Source organism: Lagopus leucura, unplaced genomic scaffold, assembly GCF_019238085.1.
Source record: "Lagopus leucura isolate 7727_CA_CO unplaced genomic scaffold, USGS_WTPT01 157-0_obj-0_obj, whole genome shotgun sequence".
NCBI classification, from domain to species: domain Eukaryota; kingdom Metazoa; phylum Chordata; class Aves; order Galliformes; family Phasianidae; genus Lagopus; species Lagopus leucura.
In genome coordinates, this window is record NW_024962412.1 from 43,693 (window position 1) to 69,679 (window position 25,987).

Sequence of the window (25,987 nt, forward strand, 5' to 3'; positions counted from 1 at the left end):
CAGTTCTGCTGCAGCAGGAGAATGACCATGGAGAGGAGTCAGTCAGCGTTGGGAGCGTGGCTGGAGGCGGTCGCTATGATGGCCTGGTGGGAATGTTTGATCCCAAGGGACGGAAGGTGCCGTGTGTGGGGGTCAGCATTGGGATTGAGCGGATCTTCTCCATCCTTGAGCAGAGACTGGAGGTGAGTGCATTGGTACTCAGTTAAGGCACAGGGTTTGCATTCTTCCAATGCATTTATTCCAGTCCAGCAAATGCTGAAGTGGGTCTCTGATAGAGAACCTATCCAGGCCTTGCTGTGTTCTGCAGCAAGAAGTCAAAACAACTTCAATCTCCTGTTTTCTCTGGCTTCAGATGTGATCCCTTTTCTGCAGTCCCCACTACAGCTCCAGCTGGAGGGAGCACTGTGATTTCCAGCTGTATGAGGTGCCTTGGTCAGGTGCCCCAGTGTTCCCCCTGCACTGGGCATCCCTGTGACCGCACTGCTTTCATGGCCAGCCAGTGCTGCTCTGCAAGGTTCATGGGCAGTCTTGCACATGTGCCCATCCTGCTGAGAGCACTACAAAGACCTGATAGGGGCTGGGTGTCCCATAGCAGGAAGTACAGTGCCTTTGTCAGGGTTTGAGGTACGATTTTCCTCTTCCCTGCTCCTCAGAGCTGTTCTACCAATTTGTTCTCAGTCCCGTTCCGTGGATGCTAAAGAGGTCTTGGTTAGGATTCCAAAACACTGCCATGCATTTCCCTCCCCCAGAGTCCTGTTGTGGGGAGAGCTCTTGGCATCCTGACCCAACTGAGACCGGCAGAGCTGGGACATCTCAGCTTGCTGTTGTTAGCCTAACCCACAGTTACTAGAGGCTGTAGAACATGCAGCTGCTCTGTGCAGCTCCCACAGGGCCTGCTGCTCTCAGCCACTCTGAGCAGATCTCCCAGAGGCTGCAGGCCCTTGGGTGTGGAGGGACAATCTAGGCAGAAGTTGGCAGTGAAATCAGTCATCTCAGCATGTTCTCCAGCCTGTGCACACCTGCAAGCACAGAGAGGAGGCGAGGATAAGCACCAGAACATGGAACAATCACAGATATTGAGATTCTAGGATGGGTCTCTGGGCACTGCCCAAAGTGCATGCTGTTCTTAGAGCCTTGGATATGTCTGTGTGTCTGTAGAATCTTTTGAGTCTTGTCCACTTTGTAGGCCTCGGAGGAGAAGATCAGGACAACAGAGACACAAGTGCTCGTGGCCTCTGCCCAAAAGAAGCTCCTGGAAGAGCGGCTGAAGCTCATCTCTGAGCTGTGGGATGCTGGAATCAAGGTATAATCAATATAATATAATCAAGGTCAAGTCAGGAGCTGCCTAATCTCTTATTTCTTATGCCCAGAAATGGACCACATCTGGCTTTGCTCTGGGAGGAAGGACTCACAGGGAGAGGGTGGGCAGCAGACACCTTTCTGAATGGAGCTTGCCTCTTCGTGTCCTAGATGAGATGTTTTCCAGGGGGTGCTGGGTGATACGACTTGCTTGGCCCTATACTACTGCAGAAGCTGTTGTGGCTTTGCTCAGGATAGATTGTCAAAGCAGGGCAGCACTTCAGCCTCTGCTGAATGACAGCTGTGATGTCATATGCCACTTCCACCAGAAAACACGATGGTGCAGACTTGCAAGGAGGGGAGGAGCCTGGGCTGTGTTTTCCATTGTCTAAAAAGCCACCTGTCTGTGCACTGCTCCTGCTGCAGCAAGTCTGCCATGAGACCCAGCAGAGAAGGGATGCTCCATGGGGCTTCTGAGCCTCAGGAACACCACAGGTGTCAGTCCTGGTCTGACACACACTAGAGCAGACAACCTGGTGCTTTCCCAGGAGCTGCAGTGTCTTCCAAGTTCCTCTGAGCTGTTCTGCATTACTTTTTAGCTGCAGTGCCCTGCCTCTTGATGTCAGCCCGTCTGTACATACCTCCTATTCACGGGCTAGCAATTGGACTGGCCTGGGAATGCTGGTGGGACGATGGGGCACAGAGCAGTAGGCCAGTGCTGAGAGCAGCCTTGTGCTCTGGTTCCCTTCCAGGCAGAAGTACTGTACAAGAAGAACCCCAAGCTCCTGAATCAGCTGCAGTACTGCGAGGACACGGGCATCCCCCTTGTGGCCATTGTGGGAGAGCAGGAGCTCAAGGATGGAGTTGTGAAGCTGCGGGTGGTGGCAACCAGGGAGGAGGTGAGGCTCTGGTGACTCAGAGGGGATGAGGGCTGCCCCACCTTCCATCCCAGCTCAGACCTGCCTTCCATGCCCTGTTCAGCCATAGGATCAGGTTCTGTAGAGCTCTGGGAACCGGTGCAGGCCCATACTTGGAGTTTGGTGCCCAGAGCTCAAGGGTCTGCAGTGAGGGAAGGTCAGCATTGCTCTATGGCTGCTTCCACGTTCCTTCCAGGGTATGGGAGGGTTCCCTGCTGGAACAAGGAGGGGGCCTGGTGGTCATCTGTGTGCTGGCCTCAGTTTTAGAAAGAGTGGAAGAACGTTGTGCTTGGTCATCGGGTGGGAGTGTTACTTACATTGCTTACTGTCATGGAGCAGAGCCCAGCTCTGTCTATGCTGCTGCCTGCTTGATCCCCATAGAGGGACTGGTGCCACGATGGCACAGTTTCATCAGCCAAAGGCCGTGAATTACGGCATGGGCCAGCAGGGACCACACAGCCAGCTGCTTGCCTTGTAATTATGGAGCCTTCTGCTTTCTGTGTAGGTCAACATCTGCAGGGAGAGCCTCGTGGAGGAGATCAGGAGGCGAACAAGTCAGCTTTAGCCCCCACCTGGACAGCTCTCCCTCGCTGGGTTCTGGTGAACAGATGTGCTCCTGTAACCCCGGGCTGCTTGGCTCCACCACCCAGCCAGCTGGCAGCAGGTGCAGGGTCAGGGAAGCCTTTGGAGGTTGTATTTATTCTTTGTCTCGTGTCCTCCCTTCTCAGCAGGAGCAGGGAGGCCGCACTCCTGTGAGATGCCCGGCCCTGGGCTGTGTCACTGCAGAGATGTTTTGTGAGCACCTCTGGCACACGCTGCCCTCCCTCCTGGCTGCAGCTGTGCCATGACCGGAGCGCCATAGTGCCAGCGGCCGCCAGGCTCTTGGCTGCAGCTCCTTGTGCCCTTCACGTTCAATGTGTCCGGCCCAGCGTTTCTGCTCTGGCTGCGGCGGGGTTGACCTCATCCCATGCCAAATGTTCTGACAACCAATAAATCTCGTCCATCCCACGCCTCGCCTTTTCTTCCTTCCTTTCTGCTCCTGCCACGAGCGCAGCGCTGCAGGATCGGGGGACGGCGCCGCATCCCCGGCCCTCCGCTCTCTCCTCCCTCCTCGGGGCGGGGCGGTCGAGGCCCAAAGGTGGGCGGTAGCTACGGAAAGTTCCAGAGCCGGGTGGGGACCACGAGGAACGGCGATGGCGGAGCAGGTGGGTGCTGTGCGGGACGGGGCTGCGGGGCGAGGCCGCGCTCGCGGGATCCCCGCTTGTTATGGAACGGCCGTCGGGCTTGGCGCTGCGCGGCTCGACGGCACCGCGTGGGGCCGGCAGGAACTCGGAGCGGCTGCCGGGGGGCTCGGTGCGCGCCCGTCGGGGCTCGGAGCCGCACTGCGCGGCGCTGCCGGGGTTGGGAGCCCCTCGTGGGACCGCTGCTGCCGGGATCCGCTCGGTGCTGACCCCGCGGGGCCCTCGGCTGCGTCCCTCTGGGCTTCGGGAAAGGCGGAACCCCGCGGGGACAGAAACGCAGCGGTGCGCGGGAGTAAAGTGCAAGCGGACGGGATGTTAGCGTGAGCTGGGACCGGAGCGGTTGAGCCGTGAAGGCTGGAGGAGAGCTCTGCCGTTATGGACCCATCCCCACCGTGCGCTCTAACCACGTTCCTCCGTGCCGCATCGCCACGGCTCTGGGACACCTCCGGCGCCTCAAAGGCGCTGATGAAACCGGGCGGTACTTAATGAGTACTCGGTGATGATGGTGCTGTGTGGGCAGTGTCCTCGGTGCCTCCCTGCGGCTGCATTGTCCCGGGGGGTGGGCTGGAGGTGCGGGCTGGCTCTCCGTGTCCCACCCATATCCTGCCTGGGGCTGTGCTCACCGCGGTACGATGGCGATGGCTCAGAGCGGCACTTTGCTCCGGCCCTGCCTTGTGATGCACCCAAATCTTTGCTCTCAAAGCCTTTGCAGACATCTCTGGAGGAGCTGTTGGTGCCCGTGTGCTCTGCCAGAGTTGCTGCTATTAGGCGGTGGAACAGGAGAGCTCTTTGGATGCGCCCTGAGGGCAGAGCAGCCCCACATTGCAGTGCAGTGCTCAGCCTGGGGGCGGCGCTTCGGGGTTGGAATGCCTGCAGTTGGGCAGCCGGATGCTCTGCCCAGGGCGGCTCCGACCTCCTCCCTCCCTCCCTCAGCAGTGGACCAGCAGCATCAACCGGGCCAATAAGATGGCTCTGCTCACCTGGATGAGAGAAACCGGCATCGACCTCGTGCAGGTGAACGGGCAGCGGCGGTACGGCGGCCCTCCGCCAGGTGGGTGCCAGCGGCTCGGCGCGGCGCTGCCTAGGGCTGGGCGGTACTCTGACGTCTGTGTTCCCGCAGGGTGGGTGGGCAGCCCGCCGCCCCCAGGCTCCGAGGTGTACATCGCCAAGCTGCCGCGGGATCTGTATGAGGACAAGCTCATCCCGCTCTTCCAGAGCGTGGGGCAGCTCTACGAGTTCCGCCTCATGCTGACCTTCAGCGGGCTGAACCGCGGCTTCGCCTACGCCAAGTATAGCGACCAGCACAGCGCCGGGAAGGCCATCGCCGCCCTCAACAACTGGGAGGTGCAGGAGGGCCGCACCATCCTGGTGTGCCGGAGCTTCGAGAAGTGCGAGCTGAGCGTGAACGGGCTGCCTGCCACACTGCGCCGCGGGGAGCTGGGCGCCCTGCTGCTGGAGATCACCGAGGGGCTGCTGGGCTTAACGCTGCACAACAGTCCCGACCGCAAGCAGGGCAAGGTCGCCATGCTGACCTACAGCTCACACCGGGCTGCCGCCATGGCCAAGAAAGCCCTGGTGGAAGGTACTGGGAGGCAGCGGGGTCGCTGGAGTTAGAGGTGGGGTGGGACGGACTGGGTGTGCAGCTACCGTGGGTCTCTCCTAGGGAACGTCGGCGTCTTCAAGAAGGCGAAGGTGGAGTGGCTGAAGCCTGAGCTGAAGGAGCAGCTGCAGGCGTGTGGGGAGAAGCCGCCCCCCAGCAACGTGCGGCGCCTGGGGAGCCCCGAGCGGGGGCTGCCATCCTCGGAGCTGTGTGGTGCTCTGGGCCGACTGCAGGCCTTGTGCCGGTGGCTGCACCTGGGGAGCCCCCACTTCCTCACCAGGTGCGTGCAGGCAGAGCCCGACGGCTGGCAGCGGTACTGGGGCCAGGTGGTGATCCCATCCTACCCCGTGCCCTGCAGCACCTTCCTGTGGGTGCGGGAGGACGCGGCGGGCACCGCGGGGCACGAGAAGATCAAAGAGGTGGTAGCGCAGCTGGCCCTGATGATGCTGGGTGAGTCGGTCCCCACCTCCCCTCACTGCCTGGGGGCTCTCCTGGGGCTGGGGGCTGCTGGGGGCAGGCTGGGGGGAGAGGAACAGCATCCAGCGCTCTGCTCTCTCCTGCAGGGTACTGAGGATGTATGCGGGCACGCGTTGTGCCCCAGCTATGAAATGAACCCGAGACACCCGATGTCACATCGTGGAGCAGAGCTGAGCCTAGTGGGGCCGTGTTCCTGTTCAGCCTTGTTTTGAGTTCATTGGGGGTTTGTTTAAGGGCCATCTGGAGGGCGTGGGCACTGCCACGTTCCCACCAGCGCTGGGTCCGTTGTGAGCAGCGGGCACGTCCTGTCTGCTGCCATGTTTTCCTGTTGATGAAGTTGTTTTGTGTTGCTGTGGTGCTGCAGGGCTCTCAGGAGGAGCAGCAGCTGCCTGGAAGGATATGAGCTGGGGGGGCTGGCAGGGGGAGGCTGGCACTGGGCCCCATTGCCTGCAGCCCCGTTGCCATGAGGCAGGTGGGGGACCCTGGGCTGTCTGCAGGCACTGCCTGCAGCCTGGAGGCCAGCGGCCACCTGCTGGCGATTAAAGGAGCCTGGGAAGCTGTGACGGTGTTCTGTTGTGTTCTGTTGCTGTGGTTTCCCCGGGTGGATCCCATCCTGCAGCCAGGCGCACATTGGGCAGCTCCTGCTGACATCACCCCAACGTCACCCCTGCATGCAGTTCCTGAGGCACAGCAGCTGCCACCCATCCTGGGCCGGCTTTAGCCCAGCGGTTCCTTCGGTTCAAACAATGTGCTTTCCGGGCTCCGACTGGGGTTCGATCCCGCGGGCACCCCTGGCCCATTTTGTGTGTTCCCATCATTACTTTTAACCACTTCAGGGATCAGTGCTCTCCAGTGTCTTCATCAGTGACACTGAGTGGGATCGAGTGCTCCCTGAGCCGTCTGCAGGTGACACCAAGCTGTGAAGGGACACACCGAGGGACAGGATGCCATTCAGAAAGACCCAGACTGAGCAGTGGGCCCAGGAGAATGTCGTGAGGTTCAACAAAGCCAAGCACACAGTCTGGCACCTGGACCGTGGCCACCACCGCTGTCGGTGCAAGCTGGGGGGTGACGGGATGGAGCACAGCCCTGCCAAAAAGGACTTGGGATGCTGCTGGGTGGCAGCTGGACGTGAGCCAGCGCTGTGCCCTCGTAGCCCAGAGAGCAAACCGTACCCTGGGTGCACCCAAAGCGGCACGGCCAGCAGGGTGGTAAAGGGGATCTGCCCCTCTGCTCTGTGCCGTGAGACCTCACCTGGAGTGCTGCATCAGGACAGGGCGTGCTGAGCACAGGAGAGACGTGGAGCGGTTGGGGTGTGTGCAGAGGAGGGCCCAAAAACGCTCCCAGGGATGGCACAAATCCCTCGTGCAGGCACAGGTGAGCTGGAGGACAGCACTCACACCTCAGCTGCACTCACATTTAGCATGCAGTCGTGCTCTGAGCTCCAGCCCTGCATACGTTCCTCATCAGCATCTTCCCCTCACCAATGTCCACCACTGTGGCTGCCATTTCTGGGCACATCTTGGCAAGTGCTGCAGGTGGCCTCACTACACATCCAGACACCAGGCATAAAATTCCACCCATCCGAGGGCTCTGCTGGCCAGAGCCCAGAACTCAGGACAACCCGAGGGGAGCAGCCTGCAAGCTGTACGAGGGGTTGGACCAGAACACGCTCCCCTTCCCCAGCCAATGCACAGGATTCAGAGCAGGGATGTAACTCAGCCCAATGCAGGGATGCACACCATGCACTGGGAAATCAGGTCCTTGCCCTGCCCTGCATGAGCTGCCAATACCTCTGTGCCTCCAGCACCTGGGAGCCAACAGCCACCCTACTGCAGGGGACACAGCACAGCAGCCTGGGAGCCCAAGGTCAGCCCAGGTGTGCTGCTCTGTCATGGAGCACGGGGGAAAAAAAGCAGGTTTCCTGCCAAAGACAGCTACAGTTTGGGATGCTGGGCCATTCATCAGCAGGGCTCTCATCACCCCAGTGCCCAGCAGACATATCCCCAGTGTTCTGGAAAGTCTTAGGGAAGTTTGGGCAAGCCAAGCCATCAGCACAAGCTGCTAGGAACCAAAAGGCACTATGTTTTTAATACCCCTGATGCCTAAGCTTAACAGTTGACCGATGCTTGATGTATCTGCTCAGGATGCGGTGCAGGCTCTGCTGCAGCCTGGAGGAAACACGGCACAGTCCTCACCAACCCTGTGGAACCTCACAGCAGACGGGAGCTGACCCGTTTTCTCTCAGTGACCCCACCATCTCCACCAGCACCCTGCTCTGTTCCCAGCCTCAGGATGTCCACAGCCACCAGCAGACCGCAGCTCCTCAGTCACTGTCGTCACTGTCACTCCCTGTTGCCGCCTCCACTGTGGTTTCCTGCTCCTCTCTTAGGTCTGCAAAGAAGTCCTCCCCGCTGCCTGCAGCCTTACTGCTCAGGGCTTTCAGTGGCCCCCCCCGCTTCTTCTTCTTGCGGTACTCATCCACCACCATGGAGCCCAGCGAGGAGATGTCCCAGAACTTCACCTTCTGGTCGTGGGCACAGCTGGCCAGGAGCTGCCCGCCTGGGGCCACAGCCAGCTGCTCAATGGGCTCCCCCAGGTGCTGCCCAACGCACCCCAGCACCCGGTTGGGCAAAATGTTCACCGCCCTGGGGAAAAGTGAACGGATGGAGCACAGTGAGGGGCAGAGCCTTGGGGAATGCAAGCCCACCTCTCCAGCTCAATGCATTCCTTCCAAAATGAGCAGAAGCTTTCTTTGCCCTGCCCTCCAAGGCTCATCTCGCTCTGCACCCTCCCCAGAGCCCTTCCCATTGCATCATTTTCACCCAGAGGGTGGTGAGGCACTGGAACAGGCTGCCCAAGGAGGCTGTGGATGCCCCATCCCTGCAGGCATTCAAGGCCAGGCTGGATGTGGCTCTGGGCAGCCTGGGCTGCTGGTTGGTGACCTGCACATAACAGGGGGATTGGAACCAGATGCTCACTGTGGTCCTTTTCAACCCAGGCCATTCTGTGATGTGATTCTATGATCCCACACCCACAGCGCTGACCTGATGACCCCGTCGAGGGATCCTGTGCACACGATGCTCTCTGTGACAGGGACCATGCAGTCCACTGACTCGGCCCTCAGAGAGAAGCGGTCACTGGTGGCACCGAAACCATTCCAGTTGAAGAGGTAGATGGTTCCTTCGCTGGAGCCACAAGCCACTTTCTTCCCTCGCTAAGCAAGAAGGGGGAGACCAAACCACAGGAACCAGAGCATGGCAAAGAAACAACAGGGCTGTGCACGTGCTGGCCTGCAGGGCCCCCAGCCTACCTTCAGCAGCACAACCGATGTCAGATCCCCGCTCTGCGGCTCCGAGAGCAGCTCAAAGCGGCGCCTTTTGATGTTGAAGACTCCCATGGTGCCGTCCCCACTGCGGGAAATGGAGCGGCCCCGTGGGGCGGGGGCAGGGGGCAGCACTAAGCCCGCCACGGGCAGCACCAGCCCCGCAGTACCTGGCGGTCAGCAGGATCTTCCCGGCCCCATCCACGGCCATGGCGCTGATGTACTCCTCGTGCTGCCGGGCCTCCAGCACGGCGCCGCCCTTGCGCAGGTCCCACACCTTGAGCTCCCCGTTGTCGTCGCCCGTGGCCAGCAGGTGCTGATCGACGGGCAGCACGCAGTTGAGGGCCGCGCTGCGGGACCACGTGGGTCAGCCGAGGGCTGAGCCGCAGTCGGGGTTCCCGCAGCCCGGCCCGGCACGCACCCGTGGGCTTTGGCGATGCGCGTCTCCAGGCGGCCGTCCTCCACCGCCAGCACGTGGACGGCTTTGTCTTTGGCCACGGTGAGCAGCTCTGGGGACGGAGAGCCGTCAGCGCGGCCCCGACCCGACCGCGGCCCCGCCGCCGGCCCCGCACTCACTGTGTCCGTCCTGGGAGAAGGCGACATCGCGGCACGACTTCAGGTGGTGTCCCGAAGACCAGAGCTGGCGGTTGTTCCCTTGCACGCAGCAGTACGAGTACCTGCGGGCGGCCGTGAGGCGGGGCCGTGCGGGGCGCCAACGGGTACCCATAGGTCCCCACAGGTACTCACAGATACACGTCGCCGTCCACGTCCCCCGCCGCCAGCAGCTCCCGCTCCGGGTGCAACGCGATGGCGTTGGCCGCTGCCTCCAAGCAGATGTCGTCGGGGGTGTCCCGGAGCTGCGGCTCCGCGGGCGGCTCCTGCGGGCGGGATGGAGCGCGGTGAGGTGAGGCGCGGCTCCGCAGCCCCCACCCCGCACCCCACGCCGCCGCGCACCTCCTCGGACTCCGCCATGCTGCCGCGGACAGCCTGCTGCGCATGCCCGGGCTGTGCCGGCGCTAGAGCGCCCCCTGGCGGCCGGGCTGACTGATGCGGAGGCCGCCGGCTCGAAACCCGGGTCCGACTCGTTCGCCCCCCGCCCCCCCCCCTACCCCCCGGCCTAGGCTTCAACGCTGAGCCGAGCTAAACACCGCTCTGCTACACACGTACACGCGCGCAGAAGCCTTGAATGTAATTTTATTACGTCTACGAGGGTTGCAAATCACAAGCTGTACAACAAACTCGAGGAGAGAGCCCCAGCACAGCCCCACAGCACAAGGCTGGGGCTCTGCGTGCTGCCCGGAGCGGGAAGTCAGCCAGTGTGGGGGTGAAGGAGGGGCAGCCCGCGCCGAGGCATGCCTGCGCACTGGGAACACTGCATCCAGCAGGACGAGGCTCCAGGAGCAGAAGGATCAGATGTAGGCAGGCAGCTACAGCCTCAGTACTTGGGCCTTTTCACTTCCACCCTGGAAAGAGAGACGGGCACAAGGCTGGTGAGGTTGCAGGAAAGGAGAGCAATCCCCCTCCATTCTAGGGCTCAGTAGCAAAGCACCATCCTAAGGGCACGCAGCAGGTGACTGTGATGAAGAGCCCAAAAACTCATCACCTCCCACATCTGCTCTGCCCCCAGCCAAGGCCCAGGAGAGAGGTACCCTGCATAGCACATGAGGGGCTGAATGTTCTCCCCATCCTTCCAGACCCATTGCCTAGAGGCAGCAGAGAGGTCTTTGCCCCCTGCAGCCCCAAGAGGACTTGTAGGAGACGGCCCCAGTCCCCGCTGCTGAGCCAGAAGCAGGGATCACTTTACTAACCCATCAGCCTCCAGTTTCTTCCTCTTCTCAATGATCTGTGAAAAAAAACACAAATGCCTGTTATACTTTGTGCACAGCCAGCTACCCAACTGCCCCTTTCCTCCATAAGGACAAAGCAAGCAGCAGAAGCACTGTAGGGTGCAAGACACAGTGAGGGCTACAGCTGGAGCAAAGTTGTCAACAAGCTGTCCATAAACTTGGCCTGTTCTCCCTTTGCTCCATTTTGGCCATCAAAGACAAGTCCCATTTTTGTTTAGCATCTGTTCTCGCCTTTTCCTAGCCCACCCCACAGTACTGGGGGTGCTCATGGCCTGCTCATTTTGACAAGACCTCCTCCTCTTGGATATCATCCCAGCTCTGCTTCTTAGAAAACAGGAAGCCACAGAACACGCCCTGTCCCCTCCAAGCCCACCCGAACAGCTTAGAGCTGCTGCCTTTGGACACATCCATTTGCTACACAGTACTAAGCAGAAAACCCCCCAGCAAGCCTGGCCACAAAGGCATGAGCCAGACCAAGGAGAAGTGCCTAGCACAGCAAGCTAGATGGGAGCTCTCCTGACCCAGGGATAGGCTGGTAATTCACAGCATGAAAAAACCACCCCCAGCAGCAGGCACTCACCGCACTGATCTTCTTCCACTGCCGGTCCAGCTCCGCCTTGTCATTCGTCTCCTTGAAGCGACGGGTTTTGCGTCCCTCAGACATTTTGATCCCGTACTGGAAGGCTGCCCTGGGAAGGAATGAGACAGCTCAGCGCTTGTGCACTTCTGAGGTGCTGGAACAGATACATCTGACCCAGCCACAAGCCTGTACTGCACCGAGCCAGCTTAGCACCCTGGAAACGGGCTGGGCAGGCATTCCTCAGAGCAAAGGCAAGTCACCAAGCCCAGGATCCATGGTTCCTCCCCCTCACAAGCTTTTTCATTCAGTGTCGGTGCTCCCCCAACACCTGGGTTTGGGAGCTACTGCCATTCCCACCCACAATCAATTGCTCAGCTGATCTAGCACTTCACAAGTGCTGCACTCACTTGGGCAGAGCCTCTTTGTTGTTCATGTATTCACTGTATTCCTCCTGGGTATCGAAGTCCCAGCGGCCCAAAGGCCCCTTCTTGTTACCCTGCAGCAAACAGAGATGATTCAGCAGCTCCTCAGCTGACAGCGGCCAGGACTTTTCATGCCTTTTGTACGCCCGCAAGATCTCAGACTGTCATCAGTCCCAGTTCAACAGATCCATGCATCCAGTATGGACCTGGCTCTAAGATCTCCTCCCCTGGAAGACCAAGCCAGGAAATCCCATGGAAATGGGAACTGAAATAGATGAGCATACATTACCAGACCTCTTCCCAAGAGCCATAAAGCAGCACGTTTGCTCTTTGGGACAACAGATCTCACCTAGACCCAAGCACACAGTAGCTTGGCAAGCCCCAAACCACAACCAGCACCCAGCTCCTGGTATTCAGTGCTTTACACAAGCCTGCTTTCTCTCCAGTGGGACCCTCTAGGCCTGCAGTGATACCTAGTTCACTGTCTGGCCTCGGCTTATGGCAGCCTACCTGATCCATCTTGCTGTAGTCTACCTCTTCATCACTGTCCACAGCCATATCATCCATTCTGTATGGGGAAAACAAAAAGGCACAGCAAATGCTCAGAGTAGGTCTCTGAGTCACAGATCAGGATCTTGGAGTCAGGTGTCAATAGTAACGAGGCAGTGAGCTCATGACAGGTATCTCTCATGTCCCCAGGTTGAAAACTAAGCTAACCAGAGAGAAGGCCCTCCAACCCAGAAGATTCTCAGCCATCTCTGCTTTCCCCTAGCACTGAGGAGCAGAAGGTTCCAAAGAAGAGACACAAGGAGCATTTTACCAAAAAGTTGCATAGACTGGCAAGGCACCACAGCCAATTGAAGGCCTTCTCCTTCCAGCAAGGAGCTGTGGGGCTGGTGAGCAAGCTCCTGCTGCTAGAGAACAGTGACCCCTTGGTGCACCCTGCTCCCAACCCACAGCTTCTTGCTGCTCCCTTACGTAGCAGGGTAGCACTCTGCATAGCTGTTGGACATGCCGAAGAAGTCTCCCAGCTGCTTCTTGTCTTCTGGCTTCTTCAATGTGACAACAGTGAAGGAAAACAGCAGCAGATAGGCTTATGTACAGCTAAGGGCTGAGCACAGCGAGGCGAACAGCAGATTCCCCTACACACAGCAGACACCTGCCCCAACACAACTGAACCAGACACTGCCGAGCTTATGTTTGGTTTACAACAAATAACAAGGTGCAAGTGGCATTTCTCTACTACAGAAGGAAGAGCCCTCCCACAGGAAGGAAGGACAGCCACATAGCCACTCAGGCACAGCTTGCCTACAGAGGAAGCCTGGCCCTGGCTTCTGGTCTGGCCTGGCTGCTCAGACAGTAAAGGATATGTCTCTGTTCCTTCCCAGCCAGCAGCTCCAGCAAACTTCTCGTTGATGGACTTGATGAGCTCCTTGGCAGAGCCAGGTCCTGGAACAGAGAGAGCAGCAGGCTGTTTTGGTGGGGGAAACAGCTCACCATATTACACCTGGAAAGAGCCTCTTTCTGTATGATCAGTTCATGCAGCTTTAGGGCAGCTTTAGGGCAGCCTAGGGCAGCCTGCTGCAGGACGGACAGCAGTGGGATGGGGTAGCAGACAGGAGCACAGGCTGCACACGAAGTAGGAGAGGGAAAGCTGGAGAACACCACTGAGCAGCAAACTTCAGTTTGAGCACATACAGAGGTAATTCATGCAAGGCTGATCCTAGGAAGAACTTGAATCCTCCTCAGCTTATAGCTGGCATAATGTCATATGAGTGGATTTGCTACTAGAAAAGCATTTGTATACCTTCAACCAGGGCTGACCTGCAGCAGTTCATAGACAAGAGACTCTTAACTCCATTACCCACCTCCCACAGCAGATGACTCCCTCTGTCACAGCAGTTTCTGGGAGAATGGAGTTCAAGCAAGACAGCGAGGCAAGCAGCTGTTCAACAGCATGCAATGCCATGTGACCTCACTGCAACGTCCAGCCTCATTCAAACAAACACACAGCTTTACTCACCTTTGTCAATGTCTGCGGGCTGCAAAGAAGAGGGAGAGATACTGTGTCACTTGGGAGGGCTGAAAGCATGCACCTAATGGTGCTGCATGACTTGCAGCTCCACTTCTAAGTTTGCTCGTGGGAATCACACGCACACAGAGCCAAATCATAAAAGCCACTGGCCTGTGCCAGTTTTGCCTTGCCTGCTGAAGGAGAGGACAAGCACCCCAGCACCCAGCAGCCCATAGCTGCAGAGACAGAGCTCAACACGAGCTGAACACAGCACAGCTGGGAGTGCGACCGCACCAGCCCTACAGCTACACTCACCACACTGCAGAAGCACTCACCTCGTCATCAGCCTTGGGCTTCTCAAAGTAGCTGTGCCTCTTCTTCTCCTCCTCCCGCTCCCTCTCGCGCTCCCTGTCCCGGTCCCGCTCCCTGTCCCGCTCTCTCTCGCGGTATCTCTCCCGCTCCTTATCCCGTGGCATCTTTGCAGTGGACGGGACATAATCCCCAATGTCTTCAAAGATGCTAAAGTGGAAAAGAGCCCACACTTACAGGTGGTGTAAGAGAAGCCACAACCGCCTCCCTTTGATCTGGAACCTGACAAAGGAAGGTGCGGCATCAACACAGAGAGCTGAGCATGCCCTCTAGAACGGGCTTCTCCATCTCTCAGAGGTATTGCTGCATTTCTGCTCTCTTCTGTCATCTGTTGAATTTGCCTCTTGTGGACCAGGCCAAGAGACAGCCCTCGCCTGCCTCAATCAAGAAATAAAACAAAGCTCGCCTCCAGCCTTAGCCACCTTGCCTTAAAAGCAGCCCAAACAGCATGTCCAAAGAGGCAGCTTGCTCCACACACACGAAGCCCAGTACTCTCCAAACTCAGCCGATCAAAAAGGCATTAAGGCATATAGCTCTGATCCCACAGCCTGCGGTGGCAGAAGGGCACTTACTTCATATCAGCTTCAGGGGGTTTCTTCTCATCCAGCTTCCCTGCAAGGACACAACAGCAGTAAGATGCACGTTGTTCCGCACCCCACCTGTGCTGCTTCCCAGCCCAAACAGTGCCATGCCTGGAGGACGTCCTCCCAGCTTCCCCTTCTGTTACCACGCCACAGCACCTCGGCAGTCCATCAAGTTCCTCCCCCACAGAAGGCATTTCCCTAACGAACTGCTTAAGACCAGAAAACAGAGCAGCACAAGCCACTCTTGCGGCTGTACTTTCTCAGCATTTACTCAGTTGTGAACATCCTGCCTTCAGGATGCAGTGTTTGCAACAGGAAGTCACCGCCCTCCAAGTCCACTGCCCCACAGTGCAGAGAATGCAGGAAATAAAAACGGATCTCATTCTCTCAGGAGAGGCTTCAGGCACGAGTCCTTCCACTTGGCTCCCTTCAGCACCTACCTTTATCTTTCTTCTTGAGCTTCTTGTTGCGGGTTCCTTGCCTGAGATAAGAGAGGATCTGTGTCAGCTTGCTGATGACGATGTCATTTGTGGTCAACGTAGTCTGTGCCTGAAAGAGAAATGCCCAAGGAAGTGGTTGCCTCTCTGCAGAGGGCGAGCCCTGCTCCAGGCGAGTCAAACCAGCACAGTCAGGAAGCTGGCAGCTGGCCGGGTACCTCCATGGTGGGGCAGTCAGCCTTGCTCCGGATCAGCGTGGTGGGAATATCGGTGTCAGCATACTCATCATCCAGATCTACCACGTAGGCCATCCTCCCTGGCAGGAACAGCTCATTCCTCTCGTAGGCTTTGTTCTTGAACAGGATGCGGTAGATATTTCGACCTGAACGGAAAAGAAAACCAAGTTTAGCTGATCAGAAACATCAGAATCAGCTCCTAAGAGCCGTGCTTGGACCCTCGAGTTCATAATTCCTATACTATATGCCTCCTTCCGTCAGCTTCAGCATTTCTCCCACATTCAAAACACAACGCAGCCACATGCACACAGCCTTACCCAACCGAGTCTTAAATTCAATCTTGTTCTCAGGATCTTCATCTTTCCTGAAAAGACAGAGAACTTCAGCACGCTAAGCAACGCCCCCTCTGCATCATCCTCTCTGAGAGGCAGCTGCACTCCAGAGCACAAAACCCTCCACCACTCACTTGGTTTCTTTCTGAGGCTTCTCCATCATTTCCTCTTCTTCCTTCTCCTTGCTGGCAATCTCAGCCCGTACCTAGCCACAGAGTAAACCTGTGCATTACAGACCACATCACACCACTGCTGTTCATCACAACAAGGAAGGCCACGGCCACTAGTTCCCCAGCCATTCAGAAATCTTTCCATGAAAGGACGATGCGTTCCAGCAGTGCATGGCAATATCCCAGCATCTGACAGCACCAACGACCACCCCCTCCTCACCACCTCTGCCGGCTGGATGGGCCACAAGCACAGAAGAGCAGCACGGGGATATCTGCACTCACCTTCTGCAGCAGGGCAAAGTCCAGACCCTTCACCAAGTGAGTGTGCTCCATGTCACCACCCAAGAACTTGGACTCTTGGATCAACTGTCTCCTCTTCTCTGCAGCAGATTTATCCCTGTACAACAGAAGTGGAGGCTGTTATGAGACAGCCTCTCTGGAGCAGGCTGTTAGGAGAAGGCCACGTCACAAGCTCACGTACGCCTCTGCAGTGGGCCCCACAGCCCTGTAGTTTGCAGTTGTGCTGATCAGCTCTGTTTCCTCGTAGTCTTTGTTCACACCATCTCTTCTCTCCTTGGCTCGATCCCTGTATTTCTCAGCCAACTCTCTTTCACGCTCTATCTCCTGCTGGCGCAGCTTTGCATAATAGCTGAGGTTGGAGAAACAGCCCAACGTTAGTGACACATTCAACGTTTGAGGGCACTGTTCCTGCAACAGCCTCTAATGCCCAACATGTGCCCGTTTCACTCTCCATCTCTTCTCCAAATACAAACTAAAGCACTGCGGAACACAGCATCTCACATGAGACAAAGCTGCTGTAACGAGGAGCTCGGTTTTCCCTTCCAAAAGGAGAAGATCTGAGGGCAGTGCACAGATGTGTCCCAAAGGACACTGTCACTACTGCAGGTGTCCTAGCACTGTTCTACCCTGCTAGACGCATACAGAGCCTCTCCCATTTCTTCTGGTGGCAAAGCTGCACTTCCACCAACTGCTGCTATTGCACATCTGTTCCCATGAGCTGTGACAGTCAGTCATCTTGAGCTCTTCTTATACAACTTAGCTCCAAAGCTCCAGAACAATCCAGGCCACTAAGCATCGTTCTTGGAAGCCCAAAAGCTCAGGTGTCACATCCACGGGAAGTACATAACAAATAAAGGGAAAGCCCTGATGCATCACTTTCAATGTTTACCTTTTCTTCTTCCTTCTACGAGCAGCTGGATCTTCATCTTCATTGTACTCCCGGGGCATCCTGGAAAAGGGTAAAAAACAACAGGTACAACCTGCACAGACAAACACAGGCAGCACGACAGAACAGTCACAGCAGAACATCACAAAGCCCAAAGACAGGAATAGCACCAATTATCTCCAATAAGTCAACAGGGAGAGGAAGACAAAGTTCACATCTGCACTCAGCAAGAACCTAATCTGCCTCTTTAGGGTTTTAACCACATAAAACATTCTAACAGCTCTGACCCACCAGTTTCTCACATTAACTCTAGTAACACACACATGCAACATACACACCCCAGCATAAACCAAGGTGCAGATCTGCTCCCCAGGCTCTGTCTCCACACTTACTAGCACAGGCATTTGAATACTCCACTACTTATGGAGTCACACAGATACAATGCTCCTGAGGGATGAAGGCTCTGCTGTGCCCCACAGCCCCACGAAATACACCCTACTCACTCATGGTGGCGAGATTTTGACGGCGGCGCTGATGTTGGCGTCGCCCGCGGGGTCATGAGAAGCTTTCGAAAGTCTTCATTGGTGAGTTTGGACCTGCAAGGAAGTGAGAAGAGCAACCATCACCTCCCGGCAGGTTCCGAGGGTCTGCCTGTAGGAGGTGCCCAGGTGCCCTGCGGGGCACTGCCAGGCTGTGTGTGCAGAACGTGGAGCTGCGCCCTGCTCCGATCCCCGCACAGTACTCACTGGTGGAAGGAGTGAGCGTCGTCCACATCGTGGCCATCGGGGGCCAGGGGGTTGGAGAACGGCTCACCTGGGGACGGGAGGGAACAGCTCTCAGAGCCGGCCTCTGCAGCCAACCCCTCCGGCACGGGCCCCGCTGGGGGTAGGCCCAGCCGTCACCGGGCTGTCGCACCCTGCGGCACAGCCAGCCGTCAACGGGCTGTCGCACCCTGCGGCGGCTTCGCCGAGTCCCACAGGCTCGATGCCACCTTCCTAGGCCGTTCCAGCCACCCCCGAGCGCCCCATCCCTTCGCTGCTACGCCACAGGGCCGCGCCACAGGGCCGCGCCACCCGCCGCCCCCCGCTCCGCCCCAGTGCCCCCCGTTCCACGATCCTCTCCCCAGCCCCCAGCAGCGCTCCCCGCTCCCCGCAGCCCCCCCGGTTCCCCTCACCGTCCCTCTCCGGCATTGCTGCCCGCTCCGCTCCCCTCAGCCGTCGCACCGGAAGTGCCGGAAGTGCCCGTCGCTCTCCCCACCTCCCATTGGCCAGTGGGCTGAGCGGGCGCGCCGATTGGCCGAGAGCCGGTACCACGCCCTCCGGCCCCGGCAGCGAGAGAGCGGCGCGCAAGATGGCGGCGGCGGTCGTGAGGGGCATCGGGGGCGGTTTGGGCCGCAGCCTGCGGGAGCTTCGCGTCCATCTGTGCCAGCGCTCGGCCGGCAGCCGCGGCGCCAGGTGAGCCCGGGGCCGGCTGCGGGGGAGGGCAGGGGGCTGCGGTACGCGGCTCTGACGGCCCGCCCGACCTTGTCAGGGAGTTTATCGAGCAGCACTACGTGACGCTGAAGCAGGCGAACCCCGACTTCCCCATCCTCATCCGCGAGTGTTCCGGCGTGCAGCCCCGGCTGTGGGCGCGGTACGGTGAGTAGAGCGCTCTGCGGCGAGAGCTGGGCTCGGGGCTTGGGCGGCGAGAAGCTCCGTGCTGCTGCGAGCTGCGTTTGTGCTCTGCGTGCTCAGCCAGCGCCACGAAGGGAGTGGGAAGGCTGTTCTGTAAGGGCTTTGCTTTTGTCCCGAAGCCACCGGCATCAGATAAATGTCCTTCCCTGCCCCGACCCCCAGCTCAGGCTGCCCGGCCCAGCTTGGCACGGGGCAGCTCCGGGGACGGGGCACTCACAGCCCTCTGGGAAAGGGATTTCTTTCACGCGTCTGACCTCAATCTCCCCTCTTTTAAAGCCATTCACCCTTGTCCTGTTGCTTTCAGAAAGTGTAAAAAAGTCGGCCTCCATCTTGTTTATAAGTTCCCTTTAAGCACTGAAAGGCTGTGATGAGGTGTATTAACCTTTTAAACAGGAGACCCCTCGTGCCAGCACCTGCAGGTCTCTTCTTTGTGATTTGCAGGAAGATACAGCCCTCAATAAGGGCTACCATAGGAGCAGTGAGTTTTTCAGCAGTTTTGCTGAGGGGTTTGTGAGGATCTTTACATGAGCCAAAAGCAACTAGGCTGATTACTTTTGGGACATCATAGTGGCCTCTGCTCAGCTGCAGTGCCACAATTTTAAAAAGAGGTGAGCAAACATGGTAGGGTACTTTGGTTTCTCCAAAGGAATGGCTGAGCAGTGGGCTCGAGGAAGGTGGAGAAAGTAACTAGGGCACAGGAGGGCATCTGAGGAGTGCTGGGGGGTGGTGATGCTGACCTGAGATGTGATGTTGGCCCTGGGAAACCCCAAGCAGGGCCTTGGTTCACTCTTCCAGCAGAAAAAAGGCCTAACCCTCCCTCTTTTCTGCAGAGTTTGGCAAGGAGAAAAGCGTGTCGCTGCATAACCTCAGTGTGGATGAAGTAGCCAAGGCCTTGGAGAACATTGTGAAAGGCAAGGTGTGAAGACAGCCAGCAAACGTACTGAATGCTTTACTTGTGATTTTTAATGTAAAACGTGTATCCTTAACTTAATCACATAAATGTACGTGCTTCTCCTGAGCATCACGTGTTGGGTTTAAAACTGCAGCAGTAAATCCAGCAGCATTTGTACATCCCCTCTGCAACAACAGGAGCCTTTCTGTACTGGTTGCAGCTCAGCTCTGCCTCTGCCCCACGTAGCAGGGAGGCACAGGGCATCCTGGCAGTGCTTACACCATGACAGGGACACCAGGACCAGCATTCCTATAGAGCCAGCACTGCTGCTCGCAGATAGTCTGACCGCCCAACAGCCCTCAGGCAGTGGTGTGGGAGAGCAGGGCACAGAGTGAACGGTCTATTCTTCCTCAGAGCAGGAGAGCAGGTTATGTCATCTGGGAGAAGGTGGACAATGCAGCGGATGAAGAACTAAATGCAGGGGCACCCAGGGGCTGCAGGGCCATTTCCAGCAGCACTCGCACCCGCTCCTGGAGTTCTGGGGTGCTCTGGTGCTGCTCAAGGATCTGGTGCCCTCCTTGTTTGACAAAGTCAGCAGCAACCTATGTGAGGAGGGAGAAGTAAGAGCAGGCTGGCTGCTGCTCCAGGCTGAGGTGCCTGCAGCCCACCCAGTCAGTGCTGGGCCTGGATTCCCCTTGTTCAGCACAGGGGTCACGATTGAAGGGATTTGCCAGACACACAAGTCCAGAGCCAGGTAAATCCATCCATTCTGATCACTGGTCTGAGTGCACAAAGTTTGAAGTAAGGGCAACTGAAGGAAAACAGTGCCTTCCCACATAATAGCACTGACTTATAAAGGGAGCAGGTAACCTCCACAGAAAAATTATCAACAAAAAGGAGCCCTTCCAGAGACAAGAGAAGGGATTCCAACTGACAAAAGCAGTTTTTTTTACCACTTCAGATGCGTATTTGGGTCTCAGGAGTGTGGGGAGAGAGAAGGAACAACTGAAAATTCTTCTGTTTAAATCTTAATGCCCACCCACTGCCCTAAGATCCTGTGCTGCGTTGTGGGGCATGAGCCCCAGGCCTACCTGCGGCCAGTGCAGGAAGAGGAGGTGCAGCAGCTCCAGGCACTGCCCCACCACCTCGGGGTCAGGTACCACGAGAACGTGCAGCAGCAGGGGAAGGGCAGCCTGCTGGTGCAGCTGCTGGCAGTAGGCTGGGCCCTTCTCTGCTATGTTGCACAGAACGGTCAGGACCTGCATGGAGAAGCCATGAGAGTGAACAAGGAGTGCTCTGCAAAGAACTCCTTGTCTCTTCCCCACAGGTTCTCCCAGGTGGCTTTTAAATGCTCTTCAAAAGCTTTTCCCACCCCCTGAGGCACTGCTTATCTGCATGTCCTGCTTTCTCTCGGCATGATCCCTCTGGAACAGTCACTACCAATCCACCCCTTAGGAGAGCATCCCTTCAGACCCTTCCCTTCAGCTTTACAGTCTCCCAAAAGACAGTGGCCCACCCCAAGTGCTGACAGGCGTGGCCCCAAGTCAGCATCTGTCCTGGGCCCTCAGGATTAGGACCAGGCAGGGGATCCCTCTGCCAGGACAAAACTGACAAGGCAGAATTGACTTTGGAGGACACAGACGTGGCATTACCAGCACATCAGACTTTCTACCAAGTTGTTAACACTGTCCCAAGCCAACTTCAACCTGAGCACTACGCGCACACGACTCGTTTGTGAAAGTTCAGAGCTTCCCATAGATGTGGGGCACAAAGCAAGGCCTTACCAACGTGCTCACTGTCTGGGAATGCGGCAGGAGCTGCAGCAGGGCTGGGAGCAAGTCCATAGAGAGCAGAGCAGAGCAGAAGAAGGGCTCATCCGCTACAATGGGCACAGAATAGATGCATTAATAAAATCAAGGCCTTGATGCGGGAGGGACAGACTTGGTATGTGCTGACTGCTCTTGGTATGTGCTGACTGCTCTTGGCAAGTGCAAGGTGCGCTCACAGCACAGGACAGACCAGCTTAGACACACCAAGCGCCAGCAGACAGATTCTCACTGCATCTTACCAAACTCAAAACCTACCCTGGGAACTCAGACAAGGGGGAAATGTGCATGAGGGGAAGAGCCTGGCTAATTCGGTAGTATTACACCTTACGGGCTGTTACACCTTACAAAGGAGCACTTTTCCATCCCCAAAGCACTCCGTCCGTGTGATTTGAGACAGCACCTGGCGGTCCCTCAGGGTCTGGCGGTGTCACCATGCAACGACCTCCTCCATGCCTGCAGTCAGTCAGGGCAGATCCTGGCAGTAGCAGCTCAAGCTCTGCTTACAGCCTCACTGAGACGCTCACCTGTGAGGTTGTTCAGAAGCCAGAGACTCTCTGGTATGAGGAACGGGTGCTGCTGCAGGTAGCAATGCATGATGATGAACAGGGCCACAAGCAGGCGCTCGTCCTGGGGCTGGGCTTCACGACCCGTCTCCTCCGCGAGCAGATTGCCGAGGCACCGCAGAACCGGGCAGATGAGCTTTGGCAGCGTGACAGACACTGCCTTTCAGTCAGCCCACATCCCCAAAGCAACGAGAAGAAAGGCCAGCATCCCGCCTGTGTCTTACCAGCTCCAGGCCCTCAGAATCGCTTGGGGAGATTTCAGAAGCGATGTCACACAAGAGCGAGGTAAGAGCAGGCACGGCCCCCAGCGACATCAGCTCCACGTTGGCTGTATGGCTGCAAAATAAAACATCATCTACGTAGGTCAGAAACAACAGCCCTGCTCCTTCTCCAACTACCCACACTGTCCTTTCCCTTCACTGGGGCAGAGACGGCTGGCAGTAGTCAGGCTGGATGGGTGGTGCTAAGCCAACCATGGCAGCTCGAGGAGCTTTTCTTGGGGAGAGGACACAAACCCACATGTGGGGAGGCAATCAAGGGGTTTTCAGAGCGCTAGGAACAGCCTTGAGTTTATAATCTGTTACCACCCTGTACATGAAATCATAAATCCTGCAAACAGCACGTGTGCTAAGAGATAGGATGTTGGGAATGCCCAGGATGGGAGAGAAAATGCTTTCCAAAGGGAAAGGAGTGAGGGGAGGCAATACAGGATCCCAATCCACAACCATGGGCTCCACGCAGGCTTGTGCTTCAGCCAGCACAGCCTTTGTTCTTCTGTGCTTAGCTGCCCCCAGGGAACTCAACTTGAGGATAAAAAACCTTTACCTACAAACAATGTAGTGGAGGCACCATGCAAACTCTACTGCGGCTCCTGTCCCAAACTTGAGGCCAGAGCAAACCAGTCGAAGCATGTGCTGGGGGAGAACAGAGTCCAGAACGAAGCTGGAATCAGAATAGCAGAGTTAATGGAGGCACCAGCTGGAGCAGCAGCAGGACAGATAAGTGATGGGGACAGATCAGCCATAACATCTGGGCAGCTCCAAAAACACTCCTGGAAGAGGCTCTTGAACAAGGGCTACAATCTCAGCATCACCAAGGCACGATGCAAAGCTCCCCTGACAGTGGCAGGGCCTGGGGGCACTCAAACACCTTGGCTGCAGTCACATTTTTGGCACTGGGGGCTGTCAGAGCTGATCTTTTCCAAAGAAAAACAGCCAGAATTTCCCCGCTGGCCTACCCCGTTCAATAGTGTCCTTTAGTGAAATACCAGAGCTATCCACTCAGATTAAGCTGGGGGAAAAGAGTCACGCCTGGCACCCTGATCTGCAAAACAGCCTTCAGAGCTCAGAGACTGCTCTGAATTATTAACATCACTGGGATGGGAAATGCATCATCGTCCCTGGCACGCAAATACCACACAGGGCCCCAGGGCAAACGCTGGTGCAGGGTACGAAGCTCAGACTCACGGAATGATCTCTGCAGGGGCTTCCTTGGCTTGGAGGAGTTGTGACAAGACGTAACCCAGACCTTCCAGCACAGCCTCGTGCGGGGACTGCGACCAAACAGAACACAGGTGACACCCACAGCAGAGCCAGGAAGCCCAAGGCACCAGCTGCATGGCACCAAAAGGGCAACGCTTTCACGTGACACAGCCTTCCACAGGAGCAGACTGGGAGTGGTTAACACCAGCTCAGGCCTCACGTGAACAGGCTGCACCTAAGCTGAGCTGCTGTGTCCCCCTCACATTCACAGGGGCTGCAGTTGTAGGGATTCAGGAGCCAAACACGGCAGCAGCGCTGCTCTGCACACTTAGATCTGCAGGTGGCAGCCCTGCTCACTGCGCTGGCCTAAACCTGCCGGGCCCAAACTGCACCGAGGGAAGAAGCCTACAGCATTAGAGAATATCTGAAGGCCGTGGTGATGATGGACACAAGATGTTCATCTGGAGAGGGGCACCAGGTGGTAACCTGAGCCCCCAAAGAGCAGTGCAGGGAGCCCAGAAGAGACCTCCACACACAAGAGCACAGCCCTGTGCAGAAGGGTCTCTACTTATCTGGAAGGAGGGCTGGTAATTCAGTGTCTGAAAGGCCTACGAAAAGGTCTCTATGGGGAAGGGCATGGGAAGAGCTACTTGACGCACCTGGATGCAGGATGCCAGCACTGGAATAATGCCCTGAGGCAGAAGCTTCTTCCTCACAACTTCGCTCTCCACTACCAGGTTGCCCAGTGTGTACAAACACAGCTCCTGAAACACCCAAGAGCAGGTCATCCCGTCCATGCAAGCCTGGCCACCCTCCACCTGAGCAGGACTGGCTCCAGGGGGGCAAACACGGAGGGGTATTGCTGGCCTCTCCCAGCTACCCCCATTCCCAGCAGAGCTCAGCCTTCCCCTCCAGTGCCGTGGTCTCTGCAGGAATCTCCCAGTGCTGCTTCACTGTCCACCTCCAGCCACAGCTTCTGTGGGCACTGCCAGGCCCAGAGAGCATCAGGGGCCTGGCCACATGCCTGCTGTTGGTAGTCAGAGACCCACAGCCCCCCACTTCCACAAACAGCCTGTAGCTGCAGGGGGCTCACAGGGCTACACAAAGGAACTGACTGCAAATGAGGCAAAGCTGCTGAGTGCTTTTGTTCCCCTGAGCTTGGGTTATACCTCAGCACTGCCCCACACCAGCCCAGGTGATCACCAGTGGTGATGCCAGCGAGGCTGAGGCAGGACAAAGGGTTACAGGGCAGGCCAGGAGTGCTGGGCCGGGTTTGTTTGGCCTAGGGGCAGCTTGGGAACATTTACCATCAGCCTGCAGCTACCTGGAAGGCATAAACATGATGGAAACAAAGTTTTTGGGACAGGGGTCTCCACACTCGTGTGTTCCAAGACTGGGCCAGGCAAAGCCACAGCTGGGCCAGCACTGTGGACAGTCCTGCTCCACGGAGAAGGTTGGAACAGAGACTTCCAGAGAGTCCCTTTAAACCAACACCTCCATATGAGCCACAGCAGGCTCCAGCTGGCCAAAACTGGGAGGTTTACTGGGAGCCAGAGAGGACAACGCGCGCATGGACCTTACCATGAGCTCGACGCTGTGTCCCGAGAGGTAGGTGAGGAGGTAGGAGGTGACGGGGACGCACGCCTCAGCCACGGCAGCATCGCTGGAGTGGGACAGCTCGTGCAGGCAGCGGGCAGCCTCCAGCTGCACATCGGGCAGGCTGCAGGTGAACAGCCCGACCAGCGTCCGCACCGCTCCGTCCAGCCTGCGGGCACATCCCCAGCTGCTGCTGCCTGCGTGCAATGGGCCGGGCGGCCCCGCAGGGCCGGGCTGCGCTCACCTGACAAACTCCTGCTGCGTCTCTTTGCTCTGCAGGGCCCGGCGGAGGCGTGTCAGCCACCCTCTCCGATCCTCGGAGCCCCTCTGCACGCCTCTGAGCAGCTCGGAGACCTGCCCACATCGGTGCGGCACCAGGGTTAAGATTCACCCCCGAAGGCCACCGAAATCAGTGAATCCAGCCGCACCGCGCGCACCGCCCGCACCGCCCGTGTCCCGTACCCGGCGCACCGCCCCGTGCGGCTCAGCCGGTTCCTAACACCCGACCCGACCCTCCCTGCCACAACGTGAGGCCACCGCCCCTCGTCCTACCGCCCTTACGACGACCCCGCACTCACCTCGCCCTGCAGGACCGGGTCCAGCACGGCCCGCTCCGCGCCATCCTGCCCGCGCTCCGCCTCGTCCTCCCGCAGGAGCCGCTTGCTGACCAGCTGCTGCGCCCGCCGGGCCTTGCGGAGCGCTGCGTGCAGAGCGGCGCGGTCTGACCCCGCAGCTCCGAGCCGGGGCGACCGCCGCGCCGCGCCGCGCCGCACCCCCCCCCCCGCTCCCGCGGCCCCGTTCCCCACCTGCTTCCCGCTCCCGCCGCCGCGCCCGCAGCTCCTCCGCGCCGCCCCCGGGCCCGGCCCCGCGCCGCCGCTCCCACATTGCCGCGGGAGGAGCGGGGCCGGGGGCGGGGC

At 57.9% G+C, this 25,987-nt stretch overlaps 6 protein-coding genes across 7 annotated transcripts in view; 3 read left to right on the forward strand and 3 right to left on the reverse strand.

Moving 5' to 3' along the window:
• HARS1 (histidyl-tRNA synthetase 1) overlaps positions 1 to 3,168 on the forward strand; it is a 5,756-nt gene extending 2,588 nt beyond the window's left edge. The window contains 4 exon segments of the mRNA XM_042890650.1: positions 1 to 182; positions 1,187 to 1,303; positions 2,052 to 2,198; positions 2,722 to 3,168. The exon segment at positions 1 to 182 is cut by the window's left edge and continues 4 nt beyond it. Of these exon segments, the coding sequence (XP_042746584.1) occupies positions 1 to 182; positions 1,187 to 1,303; positions 2,052 to 2,198; positions 2,722 to 2,781 (506 nt within the window). The 3' untranslated portion in view covers positions 2,782 to 3,168.
• A 32-nt stretch (positions 3,169 to 3,200) lies between these two features.
• On the forward strand, positions 3,201 to 6,094 carry DND1 (DND microRNA-mediated repression inhibitor 1). 2 transcript variants are annotated; one of them, XM_042890648.1, is made up of 5 exons: positions 3,201 to 3,421; positions 4,391 to 4,508; positions 4,578 to 5,039; positions 5,121 to 5,507; positions 5,621 to 6,094. In XM_042890648.1, exons 1-5 carry the CDS (start codon positions 3,410 to 3,412, stop codon positions 5,626 to 5,628), a joined length of 987 nt encoding a protein of 328 aa, XP_042746582.1. In that variant the 5' UTR covers positions 3,201 to 3,409; the 3' UTR covers positions 5,629 to 6,094. The 2 variants fall into 2 exon arrangements, with proteins under 2 accessions (XP_042746582.1, XP_042746581.1); XM_042890647.1 differs by lacking the exon at positions 3,201 to 3,421 and having other exon boundaries at positions 3,642 to 4,508.
• A 1,505-nt stretch (positions 6,095 to 7,599) lies between these two features.
• Positions 7,600 to 9,847, reverse strand: WDR55 (WD repeat domain 55). Its single transcript, XM_042890656.1, has 8 exons — positions 9,814 to 9,847; positions 9,607 to 9,737; positions 9,436 to 9,536; positions 9,281 to 9,368; positions 9,030 to 9,209; positions 8,848 to 8,947; positions 8,582 to 8,751; positions 7,600 to 8,182 (listed from the first exon to the last, which is right to left on the reverse strand). The coding sequence occupies exons 1-8, from the start codon at positions 9,829 to 9,831 to the stop codon at positions 7,861 to 7,863; spliced, it is 1,110 nt and encodes a 369-aa protein (XP_042746590.1). The 5' UTR covers positions 9,832 to 9,847; the 3' UTR covers positions 7,600 to 7,860.
• A 188-nt stretch (positions 9,848 to 10,035) lies between these two features.
• IK (IK cytokine) lies at positions 10,036 to 18,272 on the reverse strand. The gene is made up of 20 exons (XM_042890658.1): positions 18,211 to 18,272; positions 17,783 to 17,849; positions 17,540 to 17,632; positions 17,040 to 17,099; positions 16,332 to 16,499; positions 16,133 to 16,247; positions 15,815 to 15,885; positions 15,666 to 15,712; positions 15,331 to 15,494; positions 15,116 to 15,224; positions 14,664 to 14,703; positions 14,058 to 14,241; positions 13,732 to 13,750; positions 13,079 to 13,157; positions 12,687 to 12,767; positions 12,219 to 12,276; positions 11,694 to 11,782; positions 11,287 to 11,395; positions 10,668 to 10,702; positions 10,036 to 10,322 (listed from the first exon to the last, which is right to left on the reverse strand). The coding sequence occupies exons 1-20, from the start codon at positions 18,224 to 18,226 to the stop codon at positions 10,295 to 10,297; spliced, it is 1,632 nt and encodes a 543-aa protein (XP_042746592.1). The 5' UTR covers positions 18,227 to 18,272; the 3' UTR covers positions 10,036 to 10,294.
• Positions 18,273 to 18,353: 81 nt separating this feature from the next.
• On the forward strand, positions 18,354 to 19,727 carry NDUFA2 (NADH:ubiquinone oxidoreductase subunit A2). Its single transcript, XM_042890661.1, has 3 exons — positions 18,354 to 18,490; positions 18,567 to 18,673; positions 19,540 to 19,727. The coding sequence occupies exons 1-3, from the start codon at positions 18,387 to 18,389 to the stop codon at positions 19,629 to 19,631; spliced, it is 303 nt and encodes a 100-aa protein (XP_042746595.1). The 5' UTR covers positions 18,354 to 18,386; the 3' UTR covers positions 19,632 to 19,727.
• Positions 19,651 to 25,955, reverse strand: TMCO6 (transmembrane and coiled-coil domains 6). The gene is made up of 12 exons (XM_042890660.1): positions 25,877 to 25,955; positions 25,649 to 25,770; positions 25,315 to 25,424; positions 25,056 to 25,239; positions 24,134 to 24,238; positions 23,460 to 23,545; positions 22,819 to 22,935; positions 22,218 to 22,329; positions 21,955 to 22,129; positions 21,386 to 21,480; positions 20,693 to 20,860; positions 19,651 to 20,203 (listed from the first exon to the last, which is right to left on the reverse strand). Exons 1-12 carry the CDS (start codon positions 25,953 to 25,955, stop codon positions 20,030 to 20,032), a joined length of 1,527 nt encoding a protein of 508 aa, XP_042746594.1. The 3' UTR covers positions 19,651 to 20,029.
• Between the last annotated feature and the right edge of the window lie 32 nt (positions 25,956 to 25,987).

Coding starts and splice junctions, on each gene's coding strand:
- DND1 (XM_042890647.1), top strand. CDS start 4,346: ATGCTCTGCCCAGGGCGGCTCCGACCTCCTCCCTCCCTCCCTCAGCAG. Junction 4,509..4,577: donor GTACGGCGGCCCTCCGCCAG/GTGGGTGCCAGC, acceptor GTGTTCCCGCAG/GGTGGGTGGGCAGCCCGCCG. Junction 5,040..5,120: donor CAAGAAAGCCCTGGTGGAAG/GTACTGGGAGGC, acceptor GGTCTCTCCTAG/GGAACGTCGGCGTCTTCAAG.
- WDR55 (XM_042890656.1), bottom strand. Junction 9,369..9,435: donor CTTCTCCCAGGACGGACACA/GTGAGTGCGGGG, acceptor CTCCGTCCCCAG/AGCTGCTCACCGTGGCCAAA. Junction 8,948..9,029: donor AAGATCCTGCTGACCGCCAG/GTACTGCGGGGC, acceptor CATTTCCCGCAG/TGGGGACGGCACCATGGGAG.
- IK (XM_042890658.1), bottom strand. Junction 15,495..15,665: donor TGAATTTAAGACTCGGTTGG/GTAAGGCTGTGT, acceptor TTTTCCGTTCAG/GTCGAAATATCTACCGCATC. Junction 10,323..10,667: donor AAGAAACTGGAGGCTGATGG/GTTAGTAAAGTG, acceptor CTCTCTTTCCAG/GGTGGAAGTGAAAAGGCCCA.
- NDUFA2 (XM_042890661.1), top strand. CDS start 18,387: ATGGCGGCGGCGGTCGTGAGGGGCATCGGGGGCGGTTTGGGCCGCAGC. Junction 18,491..18,566: donor GCCGGCAGCCGCGGCGCCAG/GTGAGCCCGGGG, acceptor CGACCTTGTCAG/GGAGTTTATCGAGCAGCACT. Junction 18,674..19,539: donor CCGGCTGTGGGCGCGGTACG/GTGAGTAGAGCG, acceptor TCTTTTCTGCAG/AGTTTGGCAAGGAGAAAAGC.
- TMCO6 (XM_042890660.1), bottom strand. CDS start 25,955: ATGTGGGAGCGGCGGCGCGGGGCCGGGCCCGGGGGCGGCGCGGAGGAG. Junction 25,425..25,648: donor ACCCGGTCCTGCAGGGCGAG/GTGAGTGCGGGG, acceptor CGATGTGGGCAG/GTCTCCGAGCTGCTCAGAGG. Junction 23,546..24,133: donor TGCTGGCATCCTGCATCCAG/GTGCGTCAAGTA, acceptor GTTTGGTCGCAG/TCCCCGCACGAGGCTGTGCT.